This window comes from Dendrobates tinctorius, unplaced genomic scaffold (assembly GCF_039654945.1).
Source record: "Dendrobates tinctorius isolate UK_male_01 unplaced genomic scaffold, ASM3965494v1 ptg000143l, whole genome shotgun sequence".
Lineage (NCBI taxonomy): Eukaryota > Metazoa > Chordata > Amphibia > Anura > Dendrobatidae > Dendrobates > Dendrobates tinctorius.
In genome coordinates, this window is record NW_027361810.1 from 47231766 (window position 1) to 47244697 (window position 12932).

Genomic DNA, 12932 nt, shown 5'->3' on the forward strand with positions numbered 1-12932 from the left:
TGCTGTTTCAATGCGTCAGGGAGAAGTCTCCAGGTAGCTGGGCGAGCCCAGTTACCTACAAACCCACCCAGGGGGTATGTTTAAGAGCGCTATTGTAAAGTGTGTATGAGTGGTTGAAGGACCTGTGATGAGTTCATAGCCATGTGACCCGGTGGGCGTGGCTATGGATCATGTAAGGTGGCCAGGGTAGGTCACATGAAGTGAATGCAGGGACCTGGTTGGTCCGTTTTGGAAGGTCCCGTCTGAGAGAGATGGGGCTGCCTTCTGACAGCAAGTGAACACTGTGTGTAATGGCTGCACGTGTCTGGTAATTCCCTGGAGGGAATGGACGTTTGCAGCGCGGTGAAGTAACCATGAGTGAACCCTGACGGGCGAGATAATTGAGGCTGAAGAGCCTGTGTGTGCATGACCGATGTGACCACAGGGATTACAGAGCTGAACTGTGTCATGGACGCTATGCTGATGTTATGAAGTTTAGGTTACTGCTGTGGGTTTATGATGCCTAAGAAACCGCATGGACTATGATTGTTTTATGGAAAACCCATGCCGGATCTGGTTTTGTGGCTGCTAAGCGAGTATCCCCTACTTGAATGGCAGAACTATCTTACAGCAAGTACTTGGATAAGAATACAGTAATTAACTACAGCTAGCATGGGTTTGTGGCAAATAAGTCATGCCAGACCAATCTAATTTCCTTCCATGATGGATTCACTGACTGGGTGGATCAGGGAAATGCGGTAGAGATAGTATATCTTGACTTCAGCAAAGCATTTGATAAAGTACCGTATATACTTGTGTATAAGCTGAGATTTTCAGCCCATTTTTTGGGGCTGAAAGTCCTCCTCTCAGCTTATACACGGGTCATATACCTGGGGGTCGGCGGGGGAGGGGGAGCAGGGGTGTCACCGAGATCATACTTGCCTGTCCTGCCGCGGTCTCTGCAGCCTCGCTCGCTTCTCCACTGTCTCCCTTCCTGTCTTCAGCGGTCACGTAGTACCGCTCATTACTACTCATGAATATGCTCATATTCATGAGTGTAATAAGCAGCGCCACGTGAACGCTGAAGACAGGAAGGGAGACAGTGGAGAAGCGAGGCTGCAGAGACCGCAGCAGGATGGGTGAGTATAGCGATATTCACCTGTCCCCCGATCCATCGCTGCTCACCGCTGTCTCTGCTGCATCCTGGGTCAGTGACGCTTAGGCAGCAGGGGTGCAGTGACGTGGTTAGTGCGCGCCGCCCCTCTGCTGGCTGAACAGTCACTGACACAAGAAGTGGCATACAGCGGCGATGGACCTAGGAGAGGTGAGTATGTTTTTTTTTGTTTTTTTTTTGCAGCATATGGGGGCACAGTCTATGGAGCAGCATATGGGGGCATAGACTATGGAGCAGCATATGGGGGCATAGTCTATGGAGCAGCATATGGGGGCACAGTCTATGGAGCAGCATATGGGGGCATAGACTATGGAGCAGCATATGGGGGCATAGTCTATGGAGCAGCATATGGGGGCACAGTCTATGGAGCAGCATATGGGGGCACAGTCTATGGAGCAGCATATGGAGGCATAGTCTATGGAGGGGCATATTCTATGGGGCAGCATATGGGGGGCATATTCTATGGGGCAGCATATGGGGGGCATATTCTATGGAGCAGCATACGGGGGGGCATATTCTATGGAGCAGTATACGGGGGGGGCATATTCTATGGAGCAGTATACGGGGGGGCATATTCTATGGAGCAGTATACGGGGGGGCATATTCTATGGAGCAGTATACGGGGGGCATAGTCTATGGAGCAGTATACGGGGGGCATAGTCTATGGAGCAGTATACGGGGGCATAGTCTATGGAGCAGTATACGGGGGCATAGTCTATGGGGCAGCATACGGAGGCATATTCTATGGAGTAGCATATGGGGGGCTTAAACTATGGAGAAGCATATGGGGGCATAATCTATGGATTCCACCCTCTGCTTATACACGAGTCAATACGTTTTCCCAGTTTTTTGTGGCAAAATTGGGGGGGGGGGGGGGGTCGACTTATACACAAGTATATACGGTATTTCATATTATCCTTATTGAAAAAAAATGACCAAGTGTAGGATTGACAAGGGTACGGTTAGGTGGATTCATAACCGGCTCAGTGATTGTACTCAAAGAGTGGTAATAAATGGTTGCACATCCAACTGGAAAAGTGTTTCAAGTGGGGTACCACAAGGCTCTGTCCTGGCCCCAGTGTTGTTCAACATTTTTTTAAATGTTCTAGATAAGGGAACTGAAGGTAAACGAATCAAATTTGCAGACCGAGCAAAGCTATGAGGGATAGCTAACACTAGAAAAGACAGAGAAAGGATTCAGAAGGATCTAAAGAAGCTGGAACAATGGGCAGTGACTAATAGAATGGTAATTAACAGAGAAATGCAAGATTCTACATCTGGGCAAGAAAAACGGAAATTACATCTATAGAATGGAGTAATAGAACTAAGCAACAGTACAAAGTGAAAAAGACTTGGGTATACTAATAAATCACAGACTGCACATAAGTCAAGTGTGATGCAGCAGCAAAAAAGGCATAGTTCTAGGATGTATAAAGAGAAGCATAGAGTCTAGATCACGTGAGGCAATTATCCCCCTCTACTCCTCCTTGGTCAGGACTCATCTGGAATACTGTGTCCAGTTCTGGGCACATTTAAAAAAAAAAAAAAAAAAAAAAGACATTGAAAAACTGGATCAAGTTCAGAGAAGAGCTACCAGGATGGTGAGCGGACTGCAAAGTATGCCCTTTGAGGAACTGTTAAAGGATCTGAAAATGTTTAGCTTGCAAAAAAAAAAAAAAAAGGCCAAGAAGAGACTTAATAGAGGTTTACAAATATCTGAAGGCCTGTCACATTGTAGAAGGATCATCCTTAGGCCAGAGTCACACTGGCGAGGAATACGGGCGAGTGAGAGGCGCTAAAAGCACGCATTAGACACGGACAAATGATTCTCTATGGGGTCACTCGCACCAGGCGTATATTTCTCATCCGTATCCTACGCTCCGTGCCAATCGCAGCATGCTGCGATTGTCAGCGTACTACGCCCGTAGTACGCCAATGCAAGTCTATGGGTGCGCAAAAAATACGGATTACACGTGTGACCTGCGAGCAATACGCAGGTCTTTTGGCTGGTGACAGGAAATGGCCCAATCCATCATCAGGAAGCCTAGACATGCAAATGAGCTCAAAAAGCGCTCCAGACATCCAGGAAGTACGCCTCCACAGAGTACAGCAGCAGCAAGGCGTCCACATACATTAATGTTGAGATGCTAATTGTGCTGGTGCAGGAGTGTCCCGAAATATGGGACCCACGCGATGCAAATTATGCTAACCGGACAAGAAAGGAGGCGTCATGGAGGCGCATCTGTCGCCAGATGTACCATGACTTTGGTGACAGACCACGTGATGAGCAGCATAAAATTCGTAAGTGCAACCATAAAAACATCCTTAACCTTAGCGCGGGCAAAAAAAGGAATCTAGAATCAGCACCCCCCTTCCTGTGCATGTACTTTTATTAGCCTCATGAGGCCGTTACATTTGGATGTGACACGTGGCTTCACACCGCCATAATTTGGGGTTAGGCCACAAGCTCCTCATCCTCCTAGCCAAACAAATTAGTTTCAGTGGAGCTAATGAGACCCTGTGTATCGGCACAATTACATATGCCACCATTGGTAGAACGCACACCCCAGAAGGCCCCATGCCTAGACTACTGGTAGAAAATGTGACCTCTCAAATATGTGAATTTGACAATATTTCCTGTCACATTGCAGTGGAAGATGTGATGAAACGCTAGCGAAGCATCCGGGACCAGTTCCGCCGGGAACGGCAGCAGCGGTCCAGGAGTGGGGATGCTGGATATGTCAAAAGAAAGTACATATACTATGACCGGCTGAACTTCCTCGCCCCAATTCTGGATCTGAGACCGTAAGTACATACCTCACACCACATTACACAAATACATTACACAAATACTTTACAGGGACAAAAATATTGATGTATTTTTGGCTCTGTTCTATTTTATAACAGAACCCAATCCAACCTTACGGATCGATGAACGGCCTCAGAGGCAGAGCCCATTATAGATCCTGTAGGGGATGAGGTGGCTGGCCCATCTTCTCCCCCTACAAGAAGGATGGCTGAAGAGGAGGCATCACAAGACCACACAATGGCTGCCCTACACACCACACCACCAGGACGGTCTGCTGCTGCCACATCACCCATCCTGGAAGAGTCGGGCAACTTGAGCAGCAGCCCAACTGCCCAGATCAGGTCCTCCCCACAGGCTGCTCTAACATCACGGCGAACAAAAAGAAGGCGCCAGGTCACTATTCAAGAGAGCAGGACCAATGTGGACACAGGGGTGCTCAATTATTTGTCTAGAGTATCTACAGATGATGGGGAGGAGGCCTATGCACGTAGCCTCACCCTTTATCTCTGTGCCCTTACCCGTGAGGTCCGGCTCCGTATTAGGGGATGTATTCAGATCCTGCTTGATGCAAGCACACCCCCCCCCCCAATACCCCATATGAGGTTTTTTGAATTTCTGGAGAGGTGGCAGCTCTCACCACGAAATTTAATGCGCATGAGACCATCCACACAGATGCTTGCTCAAGCAGGGTCCGAACAGCCCCTAATACATGGGCCAACACCTCAACCCCTTCCTCCCCCTACCCAACCTTCTATTCCGCAGCCCCAAATGTCATCCTCAAGCCAACCCCACCAATATGGCCACTTGTACCCACCCAGTGTTGGAGGCTGGTCCCAACCTGGTTGGGGACGATCTGGCTATCTTGGTGGGTATGAGCCACGTTCCTACCAGAGCCAACAAGAAGCCCCTCACCATCATCATTACTCTGGCCAGTATCCCCAACAGTCCCAGGAGGCAGGACAATTCCAGCATCATGGGCAACAGTATGGCCCCACACAGGGTGATGTTGGCCACAATGTCCAGCAGCACCCACAGGCTGTTCTTCCACGTTCCCCTTCCCCAACCTATGAGGATTTATGATTCTGATGGGTGGAGATGTCCAGTGAGTTTTAACTGGTGCTCCTAATAGAAAGGAAAAAACAGGTGTTCTCCATCACCAACATTTATAACATAATTTAACATTCACATTTTTAAACAATGTTTTCCAAACATATGAAACAATCCATCATGACAGGCAACGCTACCTCACGCCTTTCAGACAGATATTACATGTGTGTACAAAAGAGAATATTTAAACGCGCTATAATGTAAAATGAAAGGATGAAAATACACTACTCACTTGCTAACGCCTAGGAAAGGCGTGCTGGCCTTAGTGAAGTAGTCACCTTTTTTGGTAGCAATCTCTAGTAAAACAATTCAAGGCGACCAGCATTCAGAATATCACGCTCTCTCTATGTCTTTACAAGTGAGTTTTGTATTTTGATCCTTTCCAGTATAGCATGCTTAAATATTGTCTGTTCTACAGACAGGTAATATCTGTGTGAAAGCTGTGAGGTAGCCTTGCCTGTCATGGTGGAATCTTTCTATGATTGGAAAACATTATGAGGAAATGTGAGTGTTATCTTGTTGCCTTTATTTTGGTGATGGAGCTCACCTTTTGTTGGCAAATCTAGTTTAATCTAATCTAGTCATGCAGCAATGTTGATATTGCCTAATCTTTGTTGGTGTTTTGTTATGTTAATTTGACAAAAAGTTAAAGAAGGCACAAAGGGTCATTTTGCCCATTGCCAAAATTTTCTTATGGCAATATTATGTTTGCCTTTAAGCAAAAAAAAAAAAAAAAAAAAAAAAAAAAAGGGCAAAACTAAAAATTTGTCTACTCTAGTTAACGTCTCTGTGTGATTTTTCACAATCCCCCACAACATACTAACAGACACCAACCAATGCAATGAAACAGTCATAGAATCATAAGGGGTTGAGTAACATATATTTAGACACAATTAAAGAAACAAATTATAACATAGACACAGCATGCTCTTGCCAAGAAGTTGCCCCCTCAGGTGAGATAAAGTAATTAGTGAAAATATCACGCACTTTGAGGCCAGAGAGCGGTCTACGTTGAGGGATGATAGGTGGTCTCACCCTGCGCACATTGTCCGGCCTACGCACAACACCATCAGAGGAGGAACAATCATGTATCCTGGTGAAGTTAGGCAGAACAACACAGGCTTTCACAACTTCATTCACATTTTGCTCACTCAACTGAATGGCAGACTGGAGTACCCGCCATTTGGCACAAAGAACCCAAAGGAACACTCCACCAGTCGCCTAGCACGTGATAGGCGCAAGTTAAAAATTCTGCGCCTGTGGTCAAGGTTGCGCCGGTTATATGTCCTCATGACATTGCGCGATAACTGAAAGGCCTCATCTGCCACAAGGACATAAGGGACTGATTGTTCGGGGGAGCCTGGTAGCTGGCGTGGTGGTGGTAGATCCAACTGGTTGGTGCGTAGCTGCCGACCCATTATGGAAGTATTGAAGACTCTAGAGTCTCCCGTCCTTCCATAGGCCCCAATGTCAACAATTATAAACTTGTATTGAGGGTCTACCAGAGCCAACAATACAACAGAAAAGTATTGTTTATAATTGAAGAATTGGGAGCCAGAGTTCGGCGGCTTACGCACCCTGATATGTTTGCCATCCAGGGCCCCAATACAATTTGGAAACTGGCAGTCCTCCTCAAAGTCCCTTGATATCCTCAACCAGTCTTCCATCCTGGGCTCGGGCATGACCACTTGATAGAGTCTTGTCCAGATTTCTGTACATGTAGACCTCACTATGCCTGAAATGGTGGACTTTCCAATGAGAAACTCATGGTGGAGGGCGGCATAAGACAGGCCAGTGGACAGGAAGCTGTAGAACAACAGAAATAGTTAAGTTTAGAATGGGTAAAGTAAAAAAAAATCATTTACATGCCGACCAAACTTGGTAGGAATTGAGATAGAATAACACACACATATTTGGTGGCACAATGACTAAGTGATATGCAGGACATATTAGATGTAACATTCTGGTGTGTCAGGTGAAACATATTTTGAGTAAGATGAGGGCATTAAACTTTGTCTAAGAAGGCCAAAAAACATAATTTAGCACGCAAATTATGAACATAGAGAATGTGGTTGTGTAGTACATACCATATTGTGAGTAGAAGTCGCTCCTCTGCAGATATCGCTTTGCGCATCCTTGTGTCCTGAAAGGTTATCCCAGGGCGCACTGTCTCCAAGAGTCGATCAAATGTGGAAATGCTCATGCGACAGTACTGGTAACATTTCTCAGGATGCTCCCGCAGAGAAGAATAGAGGCGGTGAAAATGACCTCTTGTGAGTCGTTGACTCAAAAGTGGATGTACCCACATGCGTCTCCTCCTCCACGGATCCACTATCACTGGGTATGGTTGCCCAAAGCGCCGTGACAAAATCCAGGTAAAGAGAACCTGCTCAGTTGTATTGAATCGCAGACCCTCTGCCATGCTGCACAAAGAACACCAACACACCTCGTGAAAGCAAGCTCACAAATGGACAGAATGGAGGCAGCCACCTGTTTCTGAGTGTATAAATAGGGTGCAGGCTAATGATTTAAATTGTTTGCAGGCCTCAAAACCATTAAATGTCCATTTTGCAAGGCTGCGAGAAAATCTCGCCATACGGATTGCATACGGATGCCACACGGATTACATACGGATGCAGACATGCGCAAAATACGCGACCACACCTTGCTTACGGATTGCCTACGGAGCAATTTAGGGGTCATTCATCCGTATTACGCATGTAAACTACGGACCGTATTTTGCGCAGGTTAGTGAGACTCCAGCCTTATTCTCATTTACACATGGAAACACGAGAAGCAATGGAATGAAACTGAAAGGGAGAAGATACAGATTAGATATTAGAAAAAAAACTTTGACAGCTAATGAGATCAATGAGTGGAACAGGCTGCCACGAGTGGTGGCGAGTTCTCCTTCAATGGAAGTCTTCAAACAGAGGCTGGACAGACATCTATCTGTCTGAGATGGTTTAGTGAATCCTGCATTGAGCAGGGGGGGGGGTTGGACACGATGACCCTGGAGGTCCCTTCCAACTCTAATATTCTATGATTCTATGAATAGAAAGCCATGTCATAGCAGTAGATTTGGCGATGAAAGTGATCATGGCTTTCTGACCACCCCTTCCATCTGGAATAAAACAAAAATAACATCCACCACATTTTGATCAGGTCTGCAAGAGGCCCGACTGGACAGTGACTTTCATAGGATTCGGTCAGGAGACTGAATAATTAACTAAACCCAAGTTTGGGGCTGCGTGAAAGTGGAATTCATTGAGCTTCCATGTTACTCAAAGGGATCCAATCTCATTGTGATCAGTCTTTGTTAGAAATCGGTCATATGGGTTTCGTAAAATGTCATATCTATTCCAAAACCTTAACTTTTGGACATAACTAAACGTGTGTCAAGTATAAAAAAAAAGAATCCAAAATGCAAGCGTGAGCCTCACCGAGGACAGGGGCAGAAGGTACAGTGCGGCGGAGCAGGCTGGTGAGCACATGTGGTGCGATAGTGACAAGAGGTCGGAAATTGCTACATTTCCCCAAGATTGCTCGTGTGTCCTAGGCGCCAGAAGGACATAACTCTAAGGAAAGCCGGACATAACTAGCAAAGAATTGAGTGCTTTGGGGATTACGGTTTTGGACCTGGATTTGCATGAAACGGTCAGCAGTTTAGGAGCCAAGTTTGTCATTCTGTTCCTGGTCCCAAAAATCAGTCTTGGCGTTAAGTGACCCATTAATAATAATACATTTTATTTCTATAGCGCAGACATATTCCGCAGCACTTTACATTTCGGAAGGGACTTGTACAGACAATGGACATTACAGCATAACAATAATCACATAGATTATAACAGATACCAAGAGGAATGAGGGCCCTGCTCGCAAGCTTACAGTCTATGAGGAAAGAGGGAGACACGAAAGGTGGGTGGTAACAGTTTCCCTGATTGTATGGACCAGCCATAATGTTAAGTGTGTATCAGTACAGACACAGAGGGCTAATGGATGCATAAAGCATGTGGGAACATGATGCGGGGAACCTGGTTATGGTAAAAACTTTTGGCTGTGCCGCACAGGGATAGATTAGGTTAATGTGTTGAGGCGGTAGGCCCATTACTACAAGGTCAAGGAGAATCAGCAGCATGTGTACAAGAATTGTATCAAGAGACAGAAAATGTTTGCCCAAGAGAAACTGAGGACGGCTGCTCTCCAGTTTGTGTTATTGGTGAGAGGCAACTCATGTCTTTTTTGTTTCTTTTTTGGGGAGGTTGGTAGTTTGCCACCTGTATAGCCAGGAAAGCTGAGATGAGTTTTTTTTTGCCTGGATGTAAAAGTTTTACATTTATTTTGTACACCAACAATAAAGAACAGGAGATGCTGTGAATGAGCAGCACTTCTGTGTCTCGGATTGCATAGATTCCATTTTACCTACCGCTCCACAACAAATCTTCCACAATGCAGAGACCCAAATTAATATTCTGCAATGAATCATCCAGTGTTAGGTAATTGTTGTGAGTTCATTTTTCCCTTCACCATTGAGGTCTGATGAACTCCCTCCTCTGGTGAAGGAAGGTAGTGAGACTGATTACCAAACATCTGGGCAGCTAGATGTTAACTGGGTGGCTGGAATTGAGGACTGGATATAAGGCTGCCGACGCCCTTCTTCCTGGCTGGTGATTTTCCTGCTGGATTCCTGGAGACCAGTCTGATTCCTGCGTCTCAAAGCTAAGTTTTTCTGCTCTGCTTTGTACTCTTCAGTTTTGTTTTTGTTTTGCCTTGTTTTTTGGGAGTTCTGCCATCCCCGGCCGGGGGTGAGCTGAATTCCATTTTTGTCTCTGATCTGTTGATCTTTTGCTCTGTCTTCAGAATATACCTGAGTGCTGATATAGTCTTTTGAAGCCTAGCGACTTCAGGGCCTGTTTTTCCTATCAGTCGGTTGGCTCATTTTGATAGGGTTTATGCGGATGGCAGACAGCAGCTTTCCTATCCTGTCCTGTGTAGTTAGCTTGGGCCCCATCATTTGCTCAACCTATCTTTCTATCTGTGTTAGTGTTTTCATCTTGCTTCACCGTCATTATATGTTGGGGGCTGCCTATTGCTTTGGGGTCTGCTCAGGGGCAGTTTAGTTTTTCCCCTTTCTGTCTTTAGGCTATGTAGCTCTCCGGCTGTGATCGAGGGGTCTAGGGCACCGTAGGAACCCCCCACGGCTACTGCTAGTTGTTGTGGATAGGTTCAGGGGTTTGCAATCCGATAGCTGCCAACCTCTCTGGTTTTTGATTCTGTTATGATGAGTCACCGAAGGAGGATAAAACAAAATGCCAGCTAAGTCCAGAAAAACCAGAGAGGTTGGCAGCTATCGGATTGCAGACCCCTGAACCTATCCACAACAACTAGCAGTAGCCGTGGGGGGTTCCTACGGTGCCCTAGACCCCTCGATCACAGCCGGAGAGCTACATAGGCGAAAGACAGAAAGGGGAAAAACTAAACTGCCCCTGAGCAGACCCCAAAGCAATAGGCAGCCCCCAACATAGAATGACGGTGAAGCAAGATGAAAACACTAACACAGATAGAAAGATAGGTTGAGCAAATGATGGGGCCCAAGCTAACTACACAGGACAGGATAGGAAAGCTGCTGTCTGCCATCCGCAAAAACCCTATCAAAATGAGCCAACCGACTGATAGCAAAAACAGGCCCTGAAGTCGCTAGGCTTCAAAAGACTATATCAGCACTCAGGTATATTCTGAAGACAGAGCAAAAGATCAACAGATCAGAGACAAAAATGGAATTCAGCTCACCCCCGGCCGGGGATGGCAGAACTCCCAAAAAACAAGGCAAAACAAAAACAAAACTGAAGAGTACAAAGCAGAGCAGAAAAACTTAGCTTTGAGACACAGGAATCAGACTGGTCTCCAGGAATCCAGCAGGAAAATCACCAGCCAGGAAGAAGGGCGTCGGCAGCCTTATATCCAGTCCTCAATTCCAGCCACCCAGTTAACATCTAGCTGCCCAGATGTTTGGTAATCAGTCTCACTACCTTCCTTCACCAGAGGAGGGAGTTCATCAGACCTCAATGGTGAAGGGAAAAATGAACTCACAACAGGTAATCTTCGCCAAAATGTGCAGTGGTTAGCGCTGTTGCTTTGCAGCGCTGTGGTCCTGGGTTCAAATCCCACCAAGAACAACATGAATATCCAACCCAGTGTTTGTGTGAGTTTCCTCCAGGTTCTACGGTTTCCTCCCACACTCCAAAGACTGATCAGTAAATTAGATTGTGAGCACCAATGGGGACATTGATGACAATATCGGTAAAGCGCTGCGGAATTAATGGCGTTATATAAGCAGTGAACAATAATAATTTGGTAGCATCTTATGCAGTGATTGTCACTCGTACCAGAAGATGCTTTTCAAAGGGCCACAAGCTTAAAAAAAAAAAAGTCACTTGTGCACCTTTGGCTTTAGGCTATGTGCCCACGTTGCAGAAATGCTGCGGAAATGTCCGCAGCATTTCCACAATTCCCTGCTGCGCTTTGCAAGCGTTTTTAGCTTGCGGAATGCCTGTGCTTTCCAAACGATTTGTAGCATCGCTTGGAAAGGTGATTGACAGGTTGGTCACACTTGTCAAGCATGGCGCTTGACAAGTGTGACCAACCTTTTACTACTGATGCTGCCTATGCAGCAGCAACAGTATAAGACAGGATGTTAAAAAAAAAAAAAAATAGGGATATACTTACCTTCTGTTGGCGCCCGGTCCCTATTTAGGAAAGTTATTCCACAAATTTATATATAATGGGCACCCAGGGTCAGTCCAGGGCTGGCTAGACAATAGGGCTAGCTGTGGACTGTCCTTGTAAGGGCAGGAGTCTTTGGGGTACCAGGGTCAGTCATTATAACAGGGACTGACAGGGAATAAGACTGGACTCCAGACTCCCCTTTCTGTTATAGGAGAAAAAGAACCTAAAAAAGTGAACATCAACAAATGGTGAGATTGTTCCTTTTTCTCCATAACTATGTTTACTTGTTTTTTATACAAAAAGTATCCCTTATGAGCAGTAGATTTTGAGCTAATGATTGCTTGAAAAAAGGCTTAAAATCCTGTTCGGTATAAATTTGTGGAATGACTAAATAGGGAGTTTTTTGAAACTGCTTAAAAGCTAGGTTTCCCAAACAGGGAGCTTTTTTCATTGGCTTTATTCTATATGGTGTTTTGTTATATGCACACATGTTTTTAGAGGGGCGATTGCCTCTTTTTATTGAACTAAACAGTAAAGGTTAAGTTTTAAACCACACTTCATTTGCTACTTATACATAGGCAGGAATAGCCAATTTTCAAACATTAGCTCAAGCTTCACAAGTGCAATTTGTAACCACGATACAATACATCTATACATAGACATAACATTCTGCCATTTACCTGAGCCGTCTGCAGTCACTGAGCTTGCGTTTATCCCCGATAGACCAAATAATGGACATTCTCTGTCGGTGTTGACATGACCCCACTTATGACATTTAATGCACCTCACATTGCGAACCTTTACAAATGAATACAAGAAAAGGTCAGGGGGGGGGGGGGGGGAAACAAACAAAAAAAAAAAAAACTTAAGTTGCATTTTTTTTTTAATAAGGGAATGAAAAAAAAATGATAATTTTTTTAAGGTTTTCATTATTTCGTGGAATAAAGCACTTTTTTTTTTAAAAATAAAAATAAAAATCAAGTTCATTTGTTGTGCGGCGCTTTATCCTGAGAGCTAAATTTTTGTTATTTTTCTGTGGACGTGTGCATACAGATGTAATGTATTCTGCCAGGCTGATACATGAAGGATACCGTATATACGCGAGTATAAGCCGACCCGAGTATAAGCCGACCCCCC

At 45.3% G+C, this 12932-nt stretch overlaps 1 protein-coding gene and 1 long non-coding RNA gene across 2 annotated transcripts in view; both read right to left on the minus strand.

Moving 5' to 3' along the window:
- Window positions 1–12932, minus strand: part of CIRSR (corepressor of RBPJ and splicing regulator) — a 45884-nt gene that overhangs the window by 14482 nt on the left and 18470 nt on the right. The window contains exon 7 of the mRNA XM_073545923.1: window positions 12476–12593. Within this exon, the coding sequence (XP_073402024.1) occupies window positions 12476–12593 (118 nt within the window). The remainder of the gene's footprint in view (window positions 1–12475; window positions 12594–12932) is intronic.
- On the minus strand, window positions 2693–9612 carry LOC141049440 (uncharacterized). The gene is made up of 2 exons (XR_012220349.1): window positions 7157–9612; window positions 2693–6875 (listed from the first exon to the last, which is right to left on the minus strand). It is a non-coding gene; the product is annotated as an uncharacterized lncRNA (long non-coding RNA).